This window comes from Nomascus leucogenys, chromosome 15, assembly GCF_006542625.1.
Source record: "Nomascus leucogenys isolate Asia chromosome 15, Asia_NLE_v1, whole genome shotgun sequence".
NCBI lineage: Eukaryota > Metazoa > Chordata > Mammalia > Primates > Hylobatidae > Nomascus > Nomascus leucogenys.
Window position 1 is genome coordinate 103,926,914 of NC_044395.1, and position 16,893 is coordinate 103,943,806.

General features: G+C 40.8%; 1 protein-coding gene across 4 annotated transcripts in view; it reads left to right on the forward strand.

The window, feature by feature from the left end:
* Positions 1-16,893, forward strand: part of EXT2 (exostosin glycosyltransferase 2) — a 163,565-nt gene that overhangs the window by 23,552 nt on the left and 123,120 nt on the right. For all 4 annotated transcript variants that reach the window (XM_030794661.1, XM_030794659.1, XM_003254460.3 and 1 more), the window contains 3 exons: positions 549-1,114; positions 2,052-2,141; positions 7,010-7,126. In XM_030794661.1, coding sequence (XP_030650521.1) covers positions 579-1,114; positions 2,052-2,141; positions 7,010-7,126 — 743 coding nt within the window. In that variant the 5' untranslated portion in view covers positions 549-578. The remainder of the gene's footprint in view (positions 1-548; positions 1,115-2,051; positions 2,142-7,009; positions 7,127-16,893) is intronic.

Here is a 16,893-nt window from a genome sequence, read left to right on the forward strand (position 1 = left end):
AGTGATATTTTATATTGTGAATTAATATTTATGTTAAAAATATGCAGTACTAAATATTAAATACATTATATACTATTTATTCATGTATCTAGATATATATTTCTAAATGTTTATAGGAAGTGTCCAAAGTCCCTTTTTGTTATTTTACCACACCCTTAAGGGAAAGAAATAGGTACATTAAAAGTAGAGGCTGGGCGCAGTGGCTTACGCCTATAATCCTAGCATTTTGGGAGGCCGAGGCAGGCCGATAGCTTGAGCTCAGGAGTTCAAGACCAGCGTGGGCAACATGGCAAGACTCCTCTACTAAAAATGCAAAAAATTAGCTGGGTGTGGTGGTCACAGTTACTTGGGAGGCCAAAGTGGGAAGATTGCTTGAGCCTGGGGAGGTGGAGGTTGCAGTGAGCTGAGATTGTACCAATGCACTCCAGCCTGAGTGACAGAGTGAAACCCTGTCTCAAAAAAAAAAAAAAAAAAGTTGAATAGTCTTTGCAAGTGTCATTTGCCATCCTAAATACTTGGTTTTTCTTATTTCTCTCCCTGGTGACCAGGAGTGTGAAAAAGAGGCTGTCTGTGTCATTATGTGTGCGTCGGTCAAGTATAATATCCGGGGTCCTGCCCTCATCCCAAGAATGAAGACCAAGCACCGAATCTACTATATCACCCTGTTCTCCATTGTCCTCCTGGGCCTCATTGCCACTGGCATGTTTCAGTTTTGGCCCCATTCTATCGAGTCCTCAAATGACTGGAATGTAGAGAAGCGCAGCGTCCGTGATGTGCCGGTTGTCAGGCTGCCAGCCGACAGTCCCATCCCAGAGCGGGGGGATCTCAGTTGCAGAATGCACACGTGTTTTGATGTCTACCGCTGTGGCTTCAACCCAAAGAACAAAATCAAGGTGTATATCTATGCTCTGAAAAAGTACGTGGATGACTTTGGCGTCTCTGTCAGCAACACCATCTCCCGGGAGTATAATGAACTGCTCATGGCCATCTCAGACAGTGACTACTACACTGATGACATCAACCGGGCCTGCCTGTTTGTTCCCTCCATCGATGTGCTTAACCAGAACACGCTCCGCATCAAGGAGACAGCGCAAGCGTTGGCCCAGCTCTCTAGGTATCTCACACACATACAGCCCAGCACCCAAGAGATACTTGAGTGGCCCTCAGGGAACTAAAGGGAAGGGAAGGATGGGAATGCTTCTGCTCTTGAGTCGGTTTCCTGATGCTGTCTTCTTGCAGGACGGGGTGTGTTGGAGGGACTGACTTGCAGCATGAGGCCTGTGTGGCAGCATCTGCCTGTGTGCCCGTGAAGAGTAGTTTGCCATCTCCGGCACTGCTGCTGTGGGTTCCCAGCCTCTTAGAGTTTCCAAACTAAGGGTGGCTCTTCTTCGTATATTCTTCCTTTTAAATCTAAATATGCTCCCACCTCCTCTTAGCACTTACATAATACACATTCACTGTAAGAAATCTGAAAATACAGGTAAGCAAAAGGAAGAATCTAAGATTCATTCTGAAATCCTTTCTCTAAGAGATAAACATTATTAATATTTTGATGTTACTAAAAATATACATACACATGTGTATATAAATGTTTTGTTCCAAATGGGATCACACAGTACATACTCTTTTGCTTTTTCCCTTAATATATCACGAATATATTTCCAGATTATGACATAATTTTATGTTCTTTTACTATATAACTTTAAGGGTTGCATAGTATTCCATTTTGTAGATGTTCTACCATATATTTAACCAGGCTTCTCTAATGTATTTTGTATTTCTTTAACCAAATGGTGAACATTTGGGTAGTTTTCAACTTTTCATTATTAGAAGCAGGTCTGTATTGGACAAGCTTGAAGTACACGTCCGTTCATTTTTCTCTGTCATGGAGCCAGACTTGTGTCTGATGTGCTGTTGGGATTTCCAGGAGTTTGCTTTGCATACCGGCCCTATTTGGGCTTGGGGATCCTTGGTACTTGTTATCTAGTAACTGACTCTTGTCTCTTCATAGTTGACACATGAATTCTCCTACATTTTAAATTTCTTGACAGGTGGGATCGAGGTATGAATCACCTGTTGTTCAACATGTTGCCTGGAGGTCCTCCAGATTATAACACAGCCCTGGATGTCCCCAGAGACAGGTAGGAGGCATATTTGGGGCTGTCCTTATGATGTGTTCAAGATCCTTTTGTTCATGTGAAATTATATTCCTAAATCTACTGCATACTTTGTAATCAGAATTGCTTATTAAACTAGAAAATTGTCGTAAGTATTTTCCTCCTGAAGATTTAGAAGTGCTTAAATCTTTTATGGAAAGCCAGTTAGGGCTTATGTCCTGGCACAGCCTCTAAAACTGTTTTCCCACTCTGGATTGTGCACTTCTGAGTGTAACACATCCAGCCCCCGGAAGTGTGACAGGCTTGTGCTAGCTCTCTCTGAATTCGGGAGCATTTGTCACAAGTAGATGCACAGCTTACTGAGAGAAGGTAGCGTGGATATGTAAAAGTGATACCCAAAGCCTGTAATGTAGAGGGTAATGGGGGCACGCTGATTCTCACTTACTTTCTGTGGTTTCAGTCAGTAGGGTTCCTTCTGTCTCTCCCTCCCCCCCCCCCGCCCCCCGCCTGCCTGCCTTCATTACTCGCCCCTCTTGCCTTTCCTTCCTTCTAAAAAAAGCTTTCAAATAGGCAGATGTGGTATGGGGTGGCCATGACTGCCTGAGAGTGACTTTGAGTTCACTCACTGTATTTATCTGCCCTTTCATCACTGACTGAAACATTTTGGTGTGAGCTTTCTTGGAAAGCTCTGGTATGAGGTGCTACTTAAGGGACCTCTCTTAGTGCTGGGTTCAAGGCTTTGAGGAAAGTAGAAAGTTGGGGCGCAATATATAAGGGTCCTGGGCAATGCTCAAGGTATAGGATTGTTAAGAGTTCGCCTAAACTTGTTTATCACCAGTCTTATTACAGTTGGTGTTTAATTCTTAAACTCATTGTTAACTGAAAAGGTAACAGCCTGAGGCTAGTTCTCAACTTGTTAGAGGCTAACATTATCATTTATGAAAATCGACACGTAGTATTCCTTTTCCCCAGAAGATTAAATCTAAACCGTATTTGCATTAAGTGATTATCTAAAGTCAGTTTTGAGTTTCTGTCTGGAAATTTAATTATAGCTAGACGAGACAAACACTCCAGGACCGCCCCTCTGCTTTGGTGTAGAGACCGTTTTGGACGATAGAGGGCAGTCCGGGTGCACAAATGCTGTAGGAAGTGGCTGAACACACGGCAATTCCGGATTTGGCTCTCAGCCCTAGAGAAGGTGTGCCTGTCCTGAGTGGGCTACTGTTTTATGGATTTGGTTGTTCTGGGGAAGTGAAATAACTTTGGAGAACAGAGAAGGGAAGGAAAAGAGCTGTTATGAATGCAGAGTCTCCATTTCCAGTTCTGGATTTCTTTTCAGAATGGCTACTTTCTGTTTGGGTCATTTCACTTTTTGCTGACATTTTGGTATATGCATCTGCATGGGAGTTGGATTTTATTTTTATCAAGTGCACATGTTAAATGCGATTTCATTTGTCTGCAGGAAGGTGTCAAGTATACAGGAGAAAGTGTGAGTACATGCCAGTGTTTAGGTGTTAGGATCAGAAAGGTTAAATAGTTTTTCCTATGCATGTATTTTTGTAAGTGATTATAGCCAATCCTATAGCAGGTGATGAATCACCATCTAGTCCTTTATCTTTGCATGTGGGAAATTTCATTTTGAAACTTAGGTGGCCTTCTTGTTGGGGTAAGGAATAGTAGATTTGTTTGTTAATTTTTCTTATCCTTCATCCTTGCTCCTGGATTCAAAGGAGGCAAGAACCGTGAATGCAGAATGGTTTTACAGGAGCTGCATGTCAGATTGTTTGGAAATTAGAAAACAGATGGGCTAGATTAGACTGCTTTAAGATCTCCTAAAGTTCAAAAGCATAGGTGTGATTACTTAAAAATTATTTTACTTAAGGAAATACAGTACAAGGACCTGGACTGAAGGGAAATATCTGCTCAGTGAATTTTTTTTTAATGCTGCTTAAATGTTTTTATTTCTCTTTCAATTAAAAAAAATCCATACACATGATGCATATATACTTTGTACAAGGGTTGAATAGCATGCAACTGTGTAAAGAGTAAAACGTAAAAATCTGCTTTGATTCCCTCCTCTGTTGTCACTCCCTTCCTGAAAGATACTTATTATTAAAATATGATGTGTTTTTCTAGTCTTTTTTCTATGGATTTAGACACAAGCACACATACAAACTCATTTTAACTTGAGTAGGAGCATATTTCATGACTTATACATCTTTTAACGACTTAACTGATGTTAGTTTTCTCAGATGTGTTCTGTAATACTGTTACTACCTTGGATTTCTTATCCTTTCTTTGCAAATATCTCTCACACATTTCTACTTTTATGTGGGTGTTTATTTATTTACTTAAACTTGTTATGGAAAATTTCACACCTATATAAAGAAGCGAGACTAGTACAGTGAACCCCACATATCCTCTGTCCAGCTTCGATCATTAGCTTGAGGCCCGTCTTGTTTCATCCTTACTCTCATCCACCTCCACCTCCGCTAGATTATCTAGAAACAAATGCCAGACATTAGATCATTGCATCTGTAAATATTGTGTGAATCTCTGCATGATACAGCCTTTTCAAAAAATGTAACTAACTATAATACTATTATCATACCTAAGAAAATTAACAGTAATTTTTCCATATCACCAAATAGTCACTAAATATCTAGCCTTTGCTCATGTTTACCTGTCTCACAAATATTGTTTTACAGTTTGTTTGACTCAGTGAACAAGTAAGGATGACCGATAGAATCGGTCTGCTTTTTTTGGGTTTTGTTTCGTGCAAAACCTGAGGCTTTATATTTGAGGAATTTGCAGGCCTGATTCCATGCATGGTTTAAAGGATAAACTTGCAGCCTCACTGTGTTTAGACACTGTGAATACTTAGATAGCAGGAGGAGAACTGTGAGAAAACATGCCAAACACTGGGTTAGGGAGGGTGGAGAATACGAGGCCGTGGAGAGGAAGGCTCAGTGTCAGAGGAGACGTCCCAGAATCAGGCAGCCCTGCAAAGTGCTAAAAATGCTGGATAGCACCTCCAGTGATAGAATACTTGGCCTGACCTGAGTCAGATCATCATATTAATACTTCTTTAGCTGCAGGTTTTCTTTTCAGTCTCCTGCGGCTTTGGAACTGATCTCTGGTTTGGGGATACATAATGGGAAAACAGAATGTGCTGTTCAGAAATTCACTTTTCAGTCAATGTAAACCATGTGTTCTGTAAAGCAAGGGATGCTTACAGTATTTTCCCCATTATAATGTAATGGAGACCTTGGCAGAAGAAGATACAGTGCCTTAGAGTTAAAGTCTTGTCAGTAGCAGGGCTGGCATGAGGCCAGTTTGACTAACTGCAGTCGTGGCTCTTTTTGAGATGACAAACAGATTGCATGTGGATGATCTTCAGCGTAAGGCATGCTTCTGATTGCTGCTTTCCTACTGCCAGTGCTGAACATTCACCTTAACCCCTCTGGAACAGAATAACAAGTTTGGGACCCCAGGGACAGAATAACAGTAAAGGTTGATGTGATATACACCTGCTTCCTTTCTCTCCACATACACACCCACTTCTCCTCTGGGGCTGTGAGACGACCCTGGCTTACCTGGACTGCTTGGTGCCTGAATATTGCATCCATGTCTGCTTCTCTGCACATAGGCCATGGGGCCCATAGAGTCTGCTTGCCATCATGGTCATGGAACCTGCCCAAATTCATGTTGGATGGATTCAGTGCTGCATGCTAATCAGGAAAAATAAGACCGTATGTTGGTACTAAGGATAGTCATTATGTTTTACAGAGTAGACGGGCAGCTGGAGAAGTTTTTAGCCTGCAAGTTACCTCACTCACCAGTTCTTGGTTTCATAAAGCTTAAACAAACAGAGTGGGATTTCCAGGGGTGATTTGAAAATCTTTGAACCTAAACTGGTCATGTTAGAAGGGAATGTAGGTTGTCATCAGGGCAGGGAGGGGATTGGTAGCAATCAATATTGCAAAAAATGTGGTTTCTCAGTTGAGAAATCTTGGCTCAGACTTTGCAGTGTGTGCAACTGGCAAAATTCTGCCCTAGAAAGTGATTTTGATGGGTTTGGGGTCCTGGGAGAGAATAACAGTAAAAGCTGGTGTGATATACACCTGCTTCCTTTCTCTGATGAAGTGTCATTGTACTACTTGCTGGATCCAGTTTAAACAATATGGTCACTGTTTTCTAATTAAGGAGAGTAAAGGCTAGTACAAGCAAACTGCAAGAGAAGCACTGAGGGTTTAATTCTAGGTTCTGCTTCCTGTATAGGGAATTGGGTTAATAAGACTAAGTAGCTGGAATGGACAGTGAGAGCTGGTGGAGGCTACATGATTGACACGTAACTCTGGGATGATGGTGGAAAGAACTGCTTGAGGCAGAGATTGGAGAGAGGCTGGGGTGTAAGCGATGTGAGATGTCACACTTTCTGGCCACCAGTGCTTTCCAGGCCCATTGTCTTCTGAGATTCTAGCCAGTGGTTGGTAAATGACTGCCCCAACCAGTCTTCCCATGCAGAACTGTTATTCCTATTATTGTAATTGTGTTTATTTATAAAGTATGACTAAGGAGAGGTGAATGGGATCTGAGGGAGGTAGCAGAGAGGCTGTCCATAAGGTGTCCTCTGGGCTGTGATGTGTTTCAAAAACTAGGAAGGAAGGAAAGGGTATTTGGGACCCTGGGGGAAGGCTGGTGATTCAAGGATAGAATGCAGCTGATGGCCCCGAGATGCGTGTATAAGGCATTGTCTTTGTAGAAAACTGACTCCGTAAACATTAGCTGATTTCGATAATAAAGACCCAGTAATTCCTGTTCCTCTCCACAGTGTGTATCAGAATAAAGTCCTTTCTTTCTCATCGTTTAACAAAATACTTTGCTTTCAGGGCCCTGTTGGCTGGTGGCGGCTTTTCTACGTGGACCTACCGGCAAGGCTACGATGTCAGCATTCCTGTCTATAGTCCACTGTCAGCTGAGGTGGATCTTCCAGAGAAAGGACCAGGGTAAGGTACATTCATCCCAGCCAGGTGTGCCTTCACTGAATCTGTGAGATGTTGATGAGGTTTAGTGTGGTGGGCATCAAAGCAACCGATACATCAGTTACAGGGTAGGGTCCCTGAGGCACCCGTCTTTCCCACCTCCGTGCCAGTCTCATTCATCTTGCAGTTTTCTCTGTCTCCGTAAATTCACAGTGCTGTCTGCCAAGTTTTCTAAACCAGGAATCTATGTGGTATCCTTAACTCCGTTCCCTCCTTTGTTTCTTATGTCAAAGTAGGAAGTCCTGTTGATTCTACATCCTAAATACTTCCTAGGTCTGTCTGCTCCCCGAATCCTCCTCCTCTACCCTAGACCAGGTTACTGTCGTCTCTCCATTGGATTGCTGAAACGGCTTCCTATGTGGTTTCGCTGCCTCTGGTCTTGTTCCCCTCGAGTCTGATCCTTGGCTTCACATTGCCCTTAGGATAAGATTCACGTTGGTCCTTAGCCCACAGTCCCTAAAACATCTTTCAAGGCTCTCTTTCATCTGACCACTATCTCCATCTTTAGCTTTGTGTCTGAGAACTTTTTACTTCTTTCAGTTCCTAGAACAAGCTGTGCTCTCTCAGTTTTTCTGGGCAGCAGACACATTCTCCACTGTCTGCAGACCTTCTTCCTCATCTTCATCAGTCTAACATCCTGCTTGTGCCTTAGGTTTCAGCTTGAAACCACCTTCTGGGATGGGGTGCAGGGGGTACCTTCTTGGCCCCTGCCCTGGCTCCTCTGCTTTATGCTCCCATAGCAGCCTGCACATCTCCTAGAGTGATGCTGCCCATCGCTGCACACATGATGCCCATCGTGATGACTTGCTCAAAGCCTGTCCTGTTTGGATTTTGGATTTTGTACGTGCAGTGAAGCTGAGGTTAGGTTTTTGTTTTTGCTTTGTTTTGCTTTTTTAAGTGACAGAGTCTTGCTATCTTGCCCAGGCTAGATTCAAACTGTTGGGCTCAAGTGACTCTCCTGCCTCAGCCTCCCAAGTAGCAGGAACTGTAGGCCCATGCCACTGCATCCAGCTGGTTTTTTAAACTACCGTATCTTCAGTGTCTGGCATTTCTTGGCTCATATTTTAGTCTGTGAGGGAGTAAATGAAAAGGGCTGACAACATGGACGTAACCTTTTTTTTTTCTGTAGTCTGTGTAAAAATTGTGCTATTCCCTGGTGAGAATCTCAATGAGCTTTAACCGAACATGATAATAAAAGCATCCTTTACTTGTGTGGAAGTGCTCAGAAGCAGAGGTGACCAATATATACATTTTGACACTAAAAATGTCGTATTTCGTTTGAGAAATGGGTCTCATGGAAATAGTTTGCTTGGAGAACATTAGAACCATTCTTTAAGTATCTCAAACCTCCCCTTAGAAACCTTTGTGGACTCTGAGAAGTAAGAGAACTTTTCTCAGGAGAAGACATCTCTCTCTTGTTTGTGTTCTACCATGTGGCCCGGGACCAAATTCTGAAACTTACATTAGCCATTCACTTAGCATATTTTGTTATGTAGACGATGTGTAAAGCCCAGGTGAGCTTGAGACATTTTTGTTCCTACCCTTAGGCAAATGTGGAGCAAGACTGAGTGGTTCATGAAGTTGTTGCTTAGGACATCTTCCTGGATTTTTCTCACTTTGTGGACTTCCAGAGTTGACTTATTTTATTTTAAGAATTGAGATTAATTTATATACCATAAAATTTACTCTTTTAATGTGTACAATTTAATGGTTTTTAGTATATTCACAAAATTGTGCAACTATCATCACGCCTACTACCTAATTCTAGAACATTTTCATCACTCCACAAATAAACCTAATATCCAATAGCAGTCAGTCCTTACCTCTGTCCCCAGCAAGAATCCTTAATCTGCTTATTCTCTCTGTGGGTTTGCCTATTCTGGACATTTCCTATCAACATAATTATACAATAAATGGTGTTTTGTACCTGTCTTCTTTCACTCAGCATAATGTTTCCAAGGCTTATTCATGTCAGAGCATGGAATCAGTACTTCCTTTGTTTTTTGGCTGAATATTTCATCATATGAATATACCACATTTTGTTCATCTCTTCATCAGTTGATGGAAATTTGGATTATTTCCACCTGTTAGCTCTTATGAATAATGCTGCTATGAACATTTGTATACAAGTTTTTGTGTAAAGCTGGTTTCAGTTCTCTTGACCTAGGAGCAGAACCGCTGGGTCATATGGTAGCTCTGTGTTTAACTTTTTGAGGAGCTGCCAAACTCTTTTCCAAAGCGGCTGCACCATTTCACATTCCCACCAGCCACATATGAGGGTTTCGATTTCCCCAGATCCTCACTAACCCTTGTTGTTGCCTGTGTTTTTTATTCTAGCCATCCTAGTGTATGTGAAGTCGTATCTTCATTGTCGTTTTGGTTTGCATTTCCCTACTGACTAATAATTTTGAGTATCTTTTCATGTGCCTATTGGCCATTTATATAACTTCTTTGGAGAAATGTCTATTCAGATCATTTGCTGATTTTAAAATTGAATTGTCTCTTTATCGTAGAGCTATAAGAATTCTTTATCTATAACAGATGTTAGAACCTCATCAGATCCATGATTTGCAAATCCTTTCTCCCATTCTATAGATTGCTTTTCACTTTCTTTTTTTTTTTTTTTTTGAGACGGAGTTTTGCTCTTGTTGCCCACGCTGGAGTGCAATGGCGTGATCTCGGCTCACCAAAACCTCCGCCTCCTGGATTCAAGCGATTCTCCTGCCTCAACCTCCCAAGTAGCTGGGATTACAGGCGTGGGCCACCACGCCCAGCTAATTTTGTATTTTTAGTAGAGACGGGGTTTCTCCATGTTTGTCAGGCTGGTTTCAAACTCCTGACCTCAGGTGATCCACCCACCTTGTCCTCCCAAAGTGCTGGGATTACAGGTGTGAGCCACCACACCCGGCCTCACATTCTTGATAGTGTCCTTTGATGCACAAAAGTTCCTCATTTTGATGAAGTCAATTTATCTGTTTTTCCTTTGGTTACTTGCAGTTTGGTGTCATTTTTAAGAAACCATTGCCTAATCCAAGGCCATGAAGATTTACCCTTACGTTTTCTTCTAAGAGTTTTACAGTTTTGGCTCTTAAATTTAGATTTGTGGTTCATTTTGGTTAATTTTTGTATGTGGTATAAGGTGGGGGTCCAACTTCATTCTTTTGCATGTGTATGTCTAGTTGTCTGAACACCACTTGTTGAAAAAACAAGTCTTCTTCTATTGAATGGTCTTGGTACCCTTGTTAAAAATCAACTGGCCATAGATATATGGGTTTATTTTTGGATTGTCAATTCGAATCTGTTGGTCTATATGTCTATTATGCCAGTACTACATGTCTTGGTTACCTTAGCTTTGTATTAAGTTTTGAAATAAATGTAAGTTCTCCAACTTTGTTCTTCCTTTTTCTTGTTTTAAGAGACAAGGTCTCGCTCTGTCACCCTGGAGTGCTGGATCAAATTGGTGGGATCATAACTCACTGCAGCCTTGAACCCCTGGGCTCAGGCGATCCTCCTGCCTCAGCCTCCCAAGTAGCTAGGACTATAGGTACATGCCACCACGCCTGGCTAATTTTTTATAGAGATGGGTTCTTGTGATACTGCCCAGGCTGTGTTCTTCTTTTTCAGAGTTTTTCTGACTATTCAAGGTCCTTTGCATTTTAATTAACTATTTTTGTTATAAGTAAATATAAATAAAAAACAGTCTAAACTCTTTGTGCTTATATAACTACAAAACTGAAACAAATTTACAAATTAAATATAAGCACATCTACAAAACTAATAACATTTAGATTAACAATTGAATATGGTAGCTGATGCTGTTTCTTTGAAATGGGATTGCATCTTTAAGGTGAATATGGAGTTAATTATGGATTTGCTGGGTTTGATGTGCCTATACTGTTGTATGTTGGGTGACAATGTACTTTTTTTTTTAACCATGTTTTCTATATGAAACATTAGAAGCTTCCTTTTAGATAGCATATTGTGACATCATTTATCTTCATATGGTACAGATGCATGATTCATACTTTTTCCCAATATTTTATTATGAAAATTTCCAAACAGCAAAGTTTAAAAAATTTTACACTGAACATAATGTATACCCACAGCTTAGATTCTATCTGCATTTTACTCTACTGCTTTATATGATTTACATTTTTAGTGTTTCTCTCATCTCATTAGCCCATTAAATAGAAACTTGGAAGTTGAATATTTTTTAGCAGTATTCATCATTAAATATGAGCAAAACTATCCCCATACTAATTTTTTGGATTATCATCACAATGGAAATACACAAATAATTCTTATAGTGAATTCACAGACAGAAGAAACTGGTATAATTCAGTGCCCTATTTTGAGGTTAGATTTTCATAAATTCAGAAAGGATGATCTACATAAGCCCCGCTGGTACCCTTTGGGGTGGTACAAGTTTCTGTTATGTGCCTAGGGTCTTAATTTGGCATATTTATGTAGCATGAGATAGAAATAACTATAAGTAGAGAAAAGAGTTACTTCTCTGCTGCTTCTGTGAGCATTTACTTAAATCTGTTGTGTGATTTAAAAAGTTTTTATTCATTTCTTTTTCTCTTTTTTTCCTCCTAAAGTTGTTCTGGAAATTATTTAATTTAATTCAGTTTAGTTCAGTTCACTTCAAGTCAAACCTTTATTGAAAGTCTGTTTGGACCAAGTATTGGGCTATACTGCTGTCTCTCATCAGGAGATAAGGGAATGATTTTGTCCCCCAGGGGACATTTGGCCATATATATATGTATATGTATATATATGTGTATATATATATGTATATATATATGTGTATATATATGTGTATATATGTGTGTATATATATATGTATATATATATGTGTATATATGTATATATATGTGTATATATATGTGTATATATATGCGTATATATGTATGTATATATGTGTATATATGTATATATGTGTATATATGTATATATGTGTATATATGTATATGTGTGTGTATATATGTATATATGTGTATATATGTATATATGTGTATATGTGTATATATGTGTATATGTGTATATATGTGTATATGTGTATATATGTGTGTATATATGTATATATATGTGTATATATGTATATATATGTGTATATATATACACATATACATATATAGATATGCATTTTTGACTGTCATGACTGTGGGGATGTGTGTCACAGGGTCCTGAAGACCACTTCCAGTTACTATGGTTTGCCAGGAGGGCTCCATGACTCAGCATATATTTGTACTAATGTCTGTGACTTATTATGGCAAAAGGATGCACAGCACAGTCAGAGAGGTAGAAGGCGCATGGGGTGAATCTGGAGAAACCAGGCACAAGCCTTCAAGTGCCTTCTTCCAGTGGAGTGCACAGGATGTGCTCAGTTCCCTCAGCAGGAAGCTGTGACAACACTTGTGAAATGCTGTCAACCAAGGGAGCTCATCAGAGACTTAGCACCCAGGGCCTTTCTTAGGAGCTGATTGCATAGGCTGTCTCTGCCTGGCACGTGCCAAACTTCCAGACTCCCAGAAGGAAAGCATGTGTTCAGCATAAACCACATTTGTTTGTGCAGTTTGGATACAGTGAGCCCACTCTTATCAGTTCCAGGGGTGATGGGAACCCCCTCCAAATCCAAGTTTCCAGATGACAGCCAAAGACCAAACTTACAAGCAAGCCTTTCTAAGGAGAACACTCAGGCCTGCCATGTTAATTCTTCCCTGCATAGGGCAGGGCAGCCCCCAACATCAAGAATTACTGGGTGCAGATGTCAGCAGCGCTGGGGTTGAGAAACCCTGGGTGAGGCAGAGAGTGACATGTGAGGACTGGTCTGCTAGGACTGCTCAGCTGCTGTGGGCCTCTGTCTTCAGTGCACTTTTCTTGAGACCACTTGAACCAAACTCTCTTTATTGTTTAATCCCTCTCATATAATGTACCTCTCTTATATTGGTTTAGGACTCTTAATCCCCTTCAGGTTTAATCCAGGGAAGAAAACTGAAAATAAAAGCTTTAAGTGAAAATAAAACAAAGGAGAAAAACCACTCCAAACAGTAAAACTCATTTTCAAATAATTAGTTTCAGAGATTTAGATACATCATCAATATATAATTAGTTTCAGAGATTTAGATACATCAATATATAATTAGTTTCAGAGATTTGGATACATCAATATATAATTAGTTTCAGAGATTTTATATTGGTGGTATTTTCCTAGTAATTTAGTGTCTCTAATTTTTATGTATAACTCAGCTGGAATTAATATCTTTAACTAGATCCTTTGAAAAGGTGTCAGTTAGTTTCTAAAGTTCTGTGGTTCAATAACCCGATAGGAGTGTCCAGTTTATCTTCAGGGTAGCACTGAAAGGTAAGGTTGCGCTGAGCATGAACCTGCCTCTGCTGGCCAGTAGATGGATTTCTGCAACTTGGCTTGGGCCCATGCTGTCCATTTCGGTGCCAGCTTGCAGTCTGGTCATGCACTTGTGGTGTTAACTTTTATATAAGAACATCTCCTACAACCACCCCTCCCTGCCCCCGAAAACCAAGACAAAAAAAAATTAAAAAGTAAAGACAGGTTCAGACTCATCATCCTGCCAGGGACGTGGGAGAAGGCGGGGTGGGCCACTTCATGGCAGTGTTTTGGGTTTGTTGATCCTTGTGAGAGTTGCTGTTTAAGGGAATTCCCACATCTCTTGCGGGCTATACAGAATAGTGAGAGCTTTGCTTTTGTTTTTGTTTTAAATCTCTGTCAGTATTTGTTCAATGGGAAGTGGATGATTGTTGCTATTGATAGCTGCTTCTCACAGCTGTTTTGGCCTCAGCTGGAATTCTTGTCATTTTCCTTCTAAAATGAACTAAATTGGGAGTTTACAACTGTTACTATTGAGGGAGACTTCAAGTTCTCAGCGTGGTTTTGCTTAAACTTAGATATCAGCGCTGCTGGGAGGAGACATGAAAGCCATAGCTAGTCATTTTAGTCTTTAAAAGAAAAACAAATCCACCTTAAAATTTAGTTGGTTTAAAACTAAAATGGGCATACTCCTTCAGCTATCTGCCAGGTCAGGGACAGCCAGCATGCAAGCAGGGGACACATTTTTAGACTTGTTCACATCTACACATTTATGTTGAAATTGGAGTAGCAGTAGAGCGGGGATCCAGTGATCCTGGTAACTGAATGTCTAAAATAGAACTTTATTTCTCATCAGTGAAATCTAACCCAGAGTCTTTCTTAAGAGTTTCTTTGGGCACCACACATCATCTGTATTTATTTCTATATCTGTACAGATAGATGTCTATCTATTTATGCATATTGAAAACCATGCATTCATCTCAGTATCTCCAGTTCCATCCAACACTGCATGGGCATTCTGGTTTTCTCTCTTTCCATGTTTGTAACTCCCTTCTCTGACTCCTAGAAATCTGGCTCTCATTATCCTCAACATCTTTACTTATTTGATCAACCCTCTTATATTCATCAAACTTCTGTTGCCCCCTTGCCCCCACACTGCACAGAGGCCTTCCCCACCCCTCCTCATCCCTGCTCAGACTCTGACCCCCCAACATTGTGCTGCCCTGCACCCTCCCAGCACAGATGCCTTCCTCACACTTCTTGGGTTCTAGCGCTGGGGTGATGCTATCATTACCATCATTCTCCCTACAACTTGGGCATCCTTCTCAGCCTGCCCAGGCTCTAACACTGTCTTCTGAGCTGCCGAGATGCCCTCCTAACCTCACTTGGTCTCCAGCGTCCCCATAACCCTTCCCCCAGCACAGAAGCCTTCCTTTCCCTTCTGGGTCTCTGATACCCTGAGCCAGGCTACCTTACTACTCTTCTCTTAAGCAGAAGCTCCCACCCCACTAGGGCTTGAACATTCCACATGCACCTTCTTCCCCACCCGACCATGCAGAAATGCCCTCTGGGACTCCAACACGCTATGCCCTTCTGCCTGGACATCCTCTTCACTCCTCTTGGATGCCCACCTGTTTATTCTTTTTCTGGAGAGGGTAGAACACTAGTTTTGTGCTATCAGCTCTACTTAAAGAGAAAGACTCCAGAAACATCCATGAGATCCTTCAGAGAACCAGGGTCTTATGGTTTGGAAGGACCTTTAAAGACCATTTAGCTCTTAACTTGATGCATGACTTTTCAGTAACTTTTTACTGAAAAAGTTTCTGATTTATATTGAAAAATCACCAACTTACAAGACAGTCTGTTTCATTTTTGAATAGCTTTAATTATTAAGGAAGTTTCCCTGCTTGTCTTGTGGGTTTGACTATAAATTTTCCTCGTTTAAACGGGTAAGTTTGATTATGGAAGTAATTTGAGCAAAGATGGTGTTTACTTTGCGATGAGCTGCGGGTGCTCCCTATATGCGATCTCGCCATCAGTAAGTCATCCTCTGAAAATTAATACTTTTACAAAAGAAAAATTATTGAGGCTCAGGGCTTGGAGTAGAACTCAAAAGCCTGTTTCAGTGTCTAGAAAGAATACTTTTGGCTATAAATATTGAACATATTGCTCAATAAATTGTAATTTAGGAGGAAATGGGCCAGGAAAAAGGAACCAGTCTGTACAGCTGATCCAAACCGTCTCCCCGCTGGGTTGCTGTTGTATATCTTTCTTAGCTCCACTTACTGTCACCCTGGCCTCTGGCTCTCACCTACCTTGTGGAGCAGCTCCATTAAGTAGAACTTTCTGCAGTAAGGACATGGTCAACATTTGTGCTGTCAGGCAGCCCCCAGCCACATATGACTATTGAGCACTGGAAATAGGCCTAGTGTGACTGACAAGCTGAACTTTTAATTTTATTTACTTTTAATTAGTTTAATTTAAATGGCCTCAGGTGGCTAGTTGCTATTAGTGAAGTTCTAGGGAGTCTGCTGGTTCCTTTTTTTCTTAATTGTGATGTGTTAAGTGCCTTTTGCTGTTAGGCCAAAACCAGAATTGATCCTGAGGATGTAAAAGCAGTCTGGCTGTGGTATAGGTTTCTCTTTTCTCTGGGTTTATATGACTAGTCTAGCTGGCTAGGAAGGTGTTCACCTTCACTCATTGCCTTATGTGATTTGGACCTGAAGCTTAATCCTCTGTAAAAGAAGATGACCTTCTCAGTTAGAGTATAATTATTGAGTGAGATGCTCCCCAGCTAGAACTTCCAAACAAGTCTGAGTAACTAAGGAAAAGTAACAATTACCATTCTCTCTTCAAAGCCAAAAACAAACAAACAAACAAAAACTGGATGGGTTCACAAACTCGAGGTTGTGTGGTGGCGTTGCCTGTGAGAGATACGTAGCCGTAGTATTTTCCCTGGGCTGTACCAGTTTGAGCTGAATTTCAGTGTGTGCTGCTTCTAGGCCTAATGAGTGTTTCATTTCTTCCTGAAACGTACTTTCTGTGATTCTTCTCTTTGACACTGATTCCTTGTGGTCCCTCAGCCTAAACAGGTTGAGTATCCCTTATCCAAAATGCTCAGGACCAGAAGTGTTCTGGACTCCTGATTTTTTCAGATTTTGGAGTATTTGCGTTATACTCTTGGTTGAGCATTCCAAATCCAGAAATTTAAAATGTTTCAATGAGCATTTTGAGCATCATGTTGGCATCCAGAAAGCTTTGGATTTTGGAGCATTTTGGATTTCAGATTTTCAGATTTGATATGCTCAGCCTGTATAGCTTTTATGTTCTGTACGCTCTCTGTCTTGTTTGAGTCTTGTCTTCCAGGAGGGAATTACTTCCC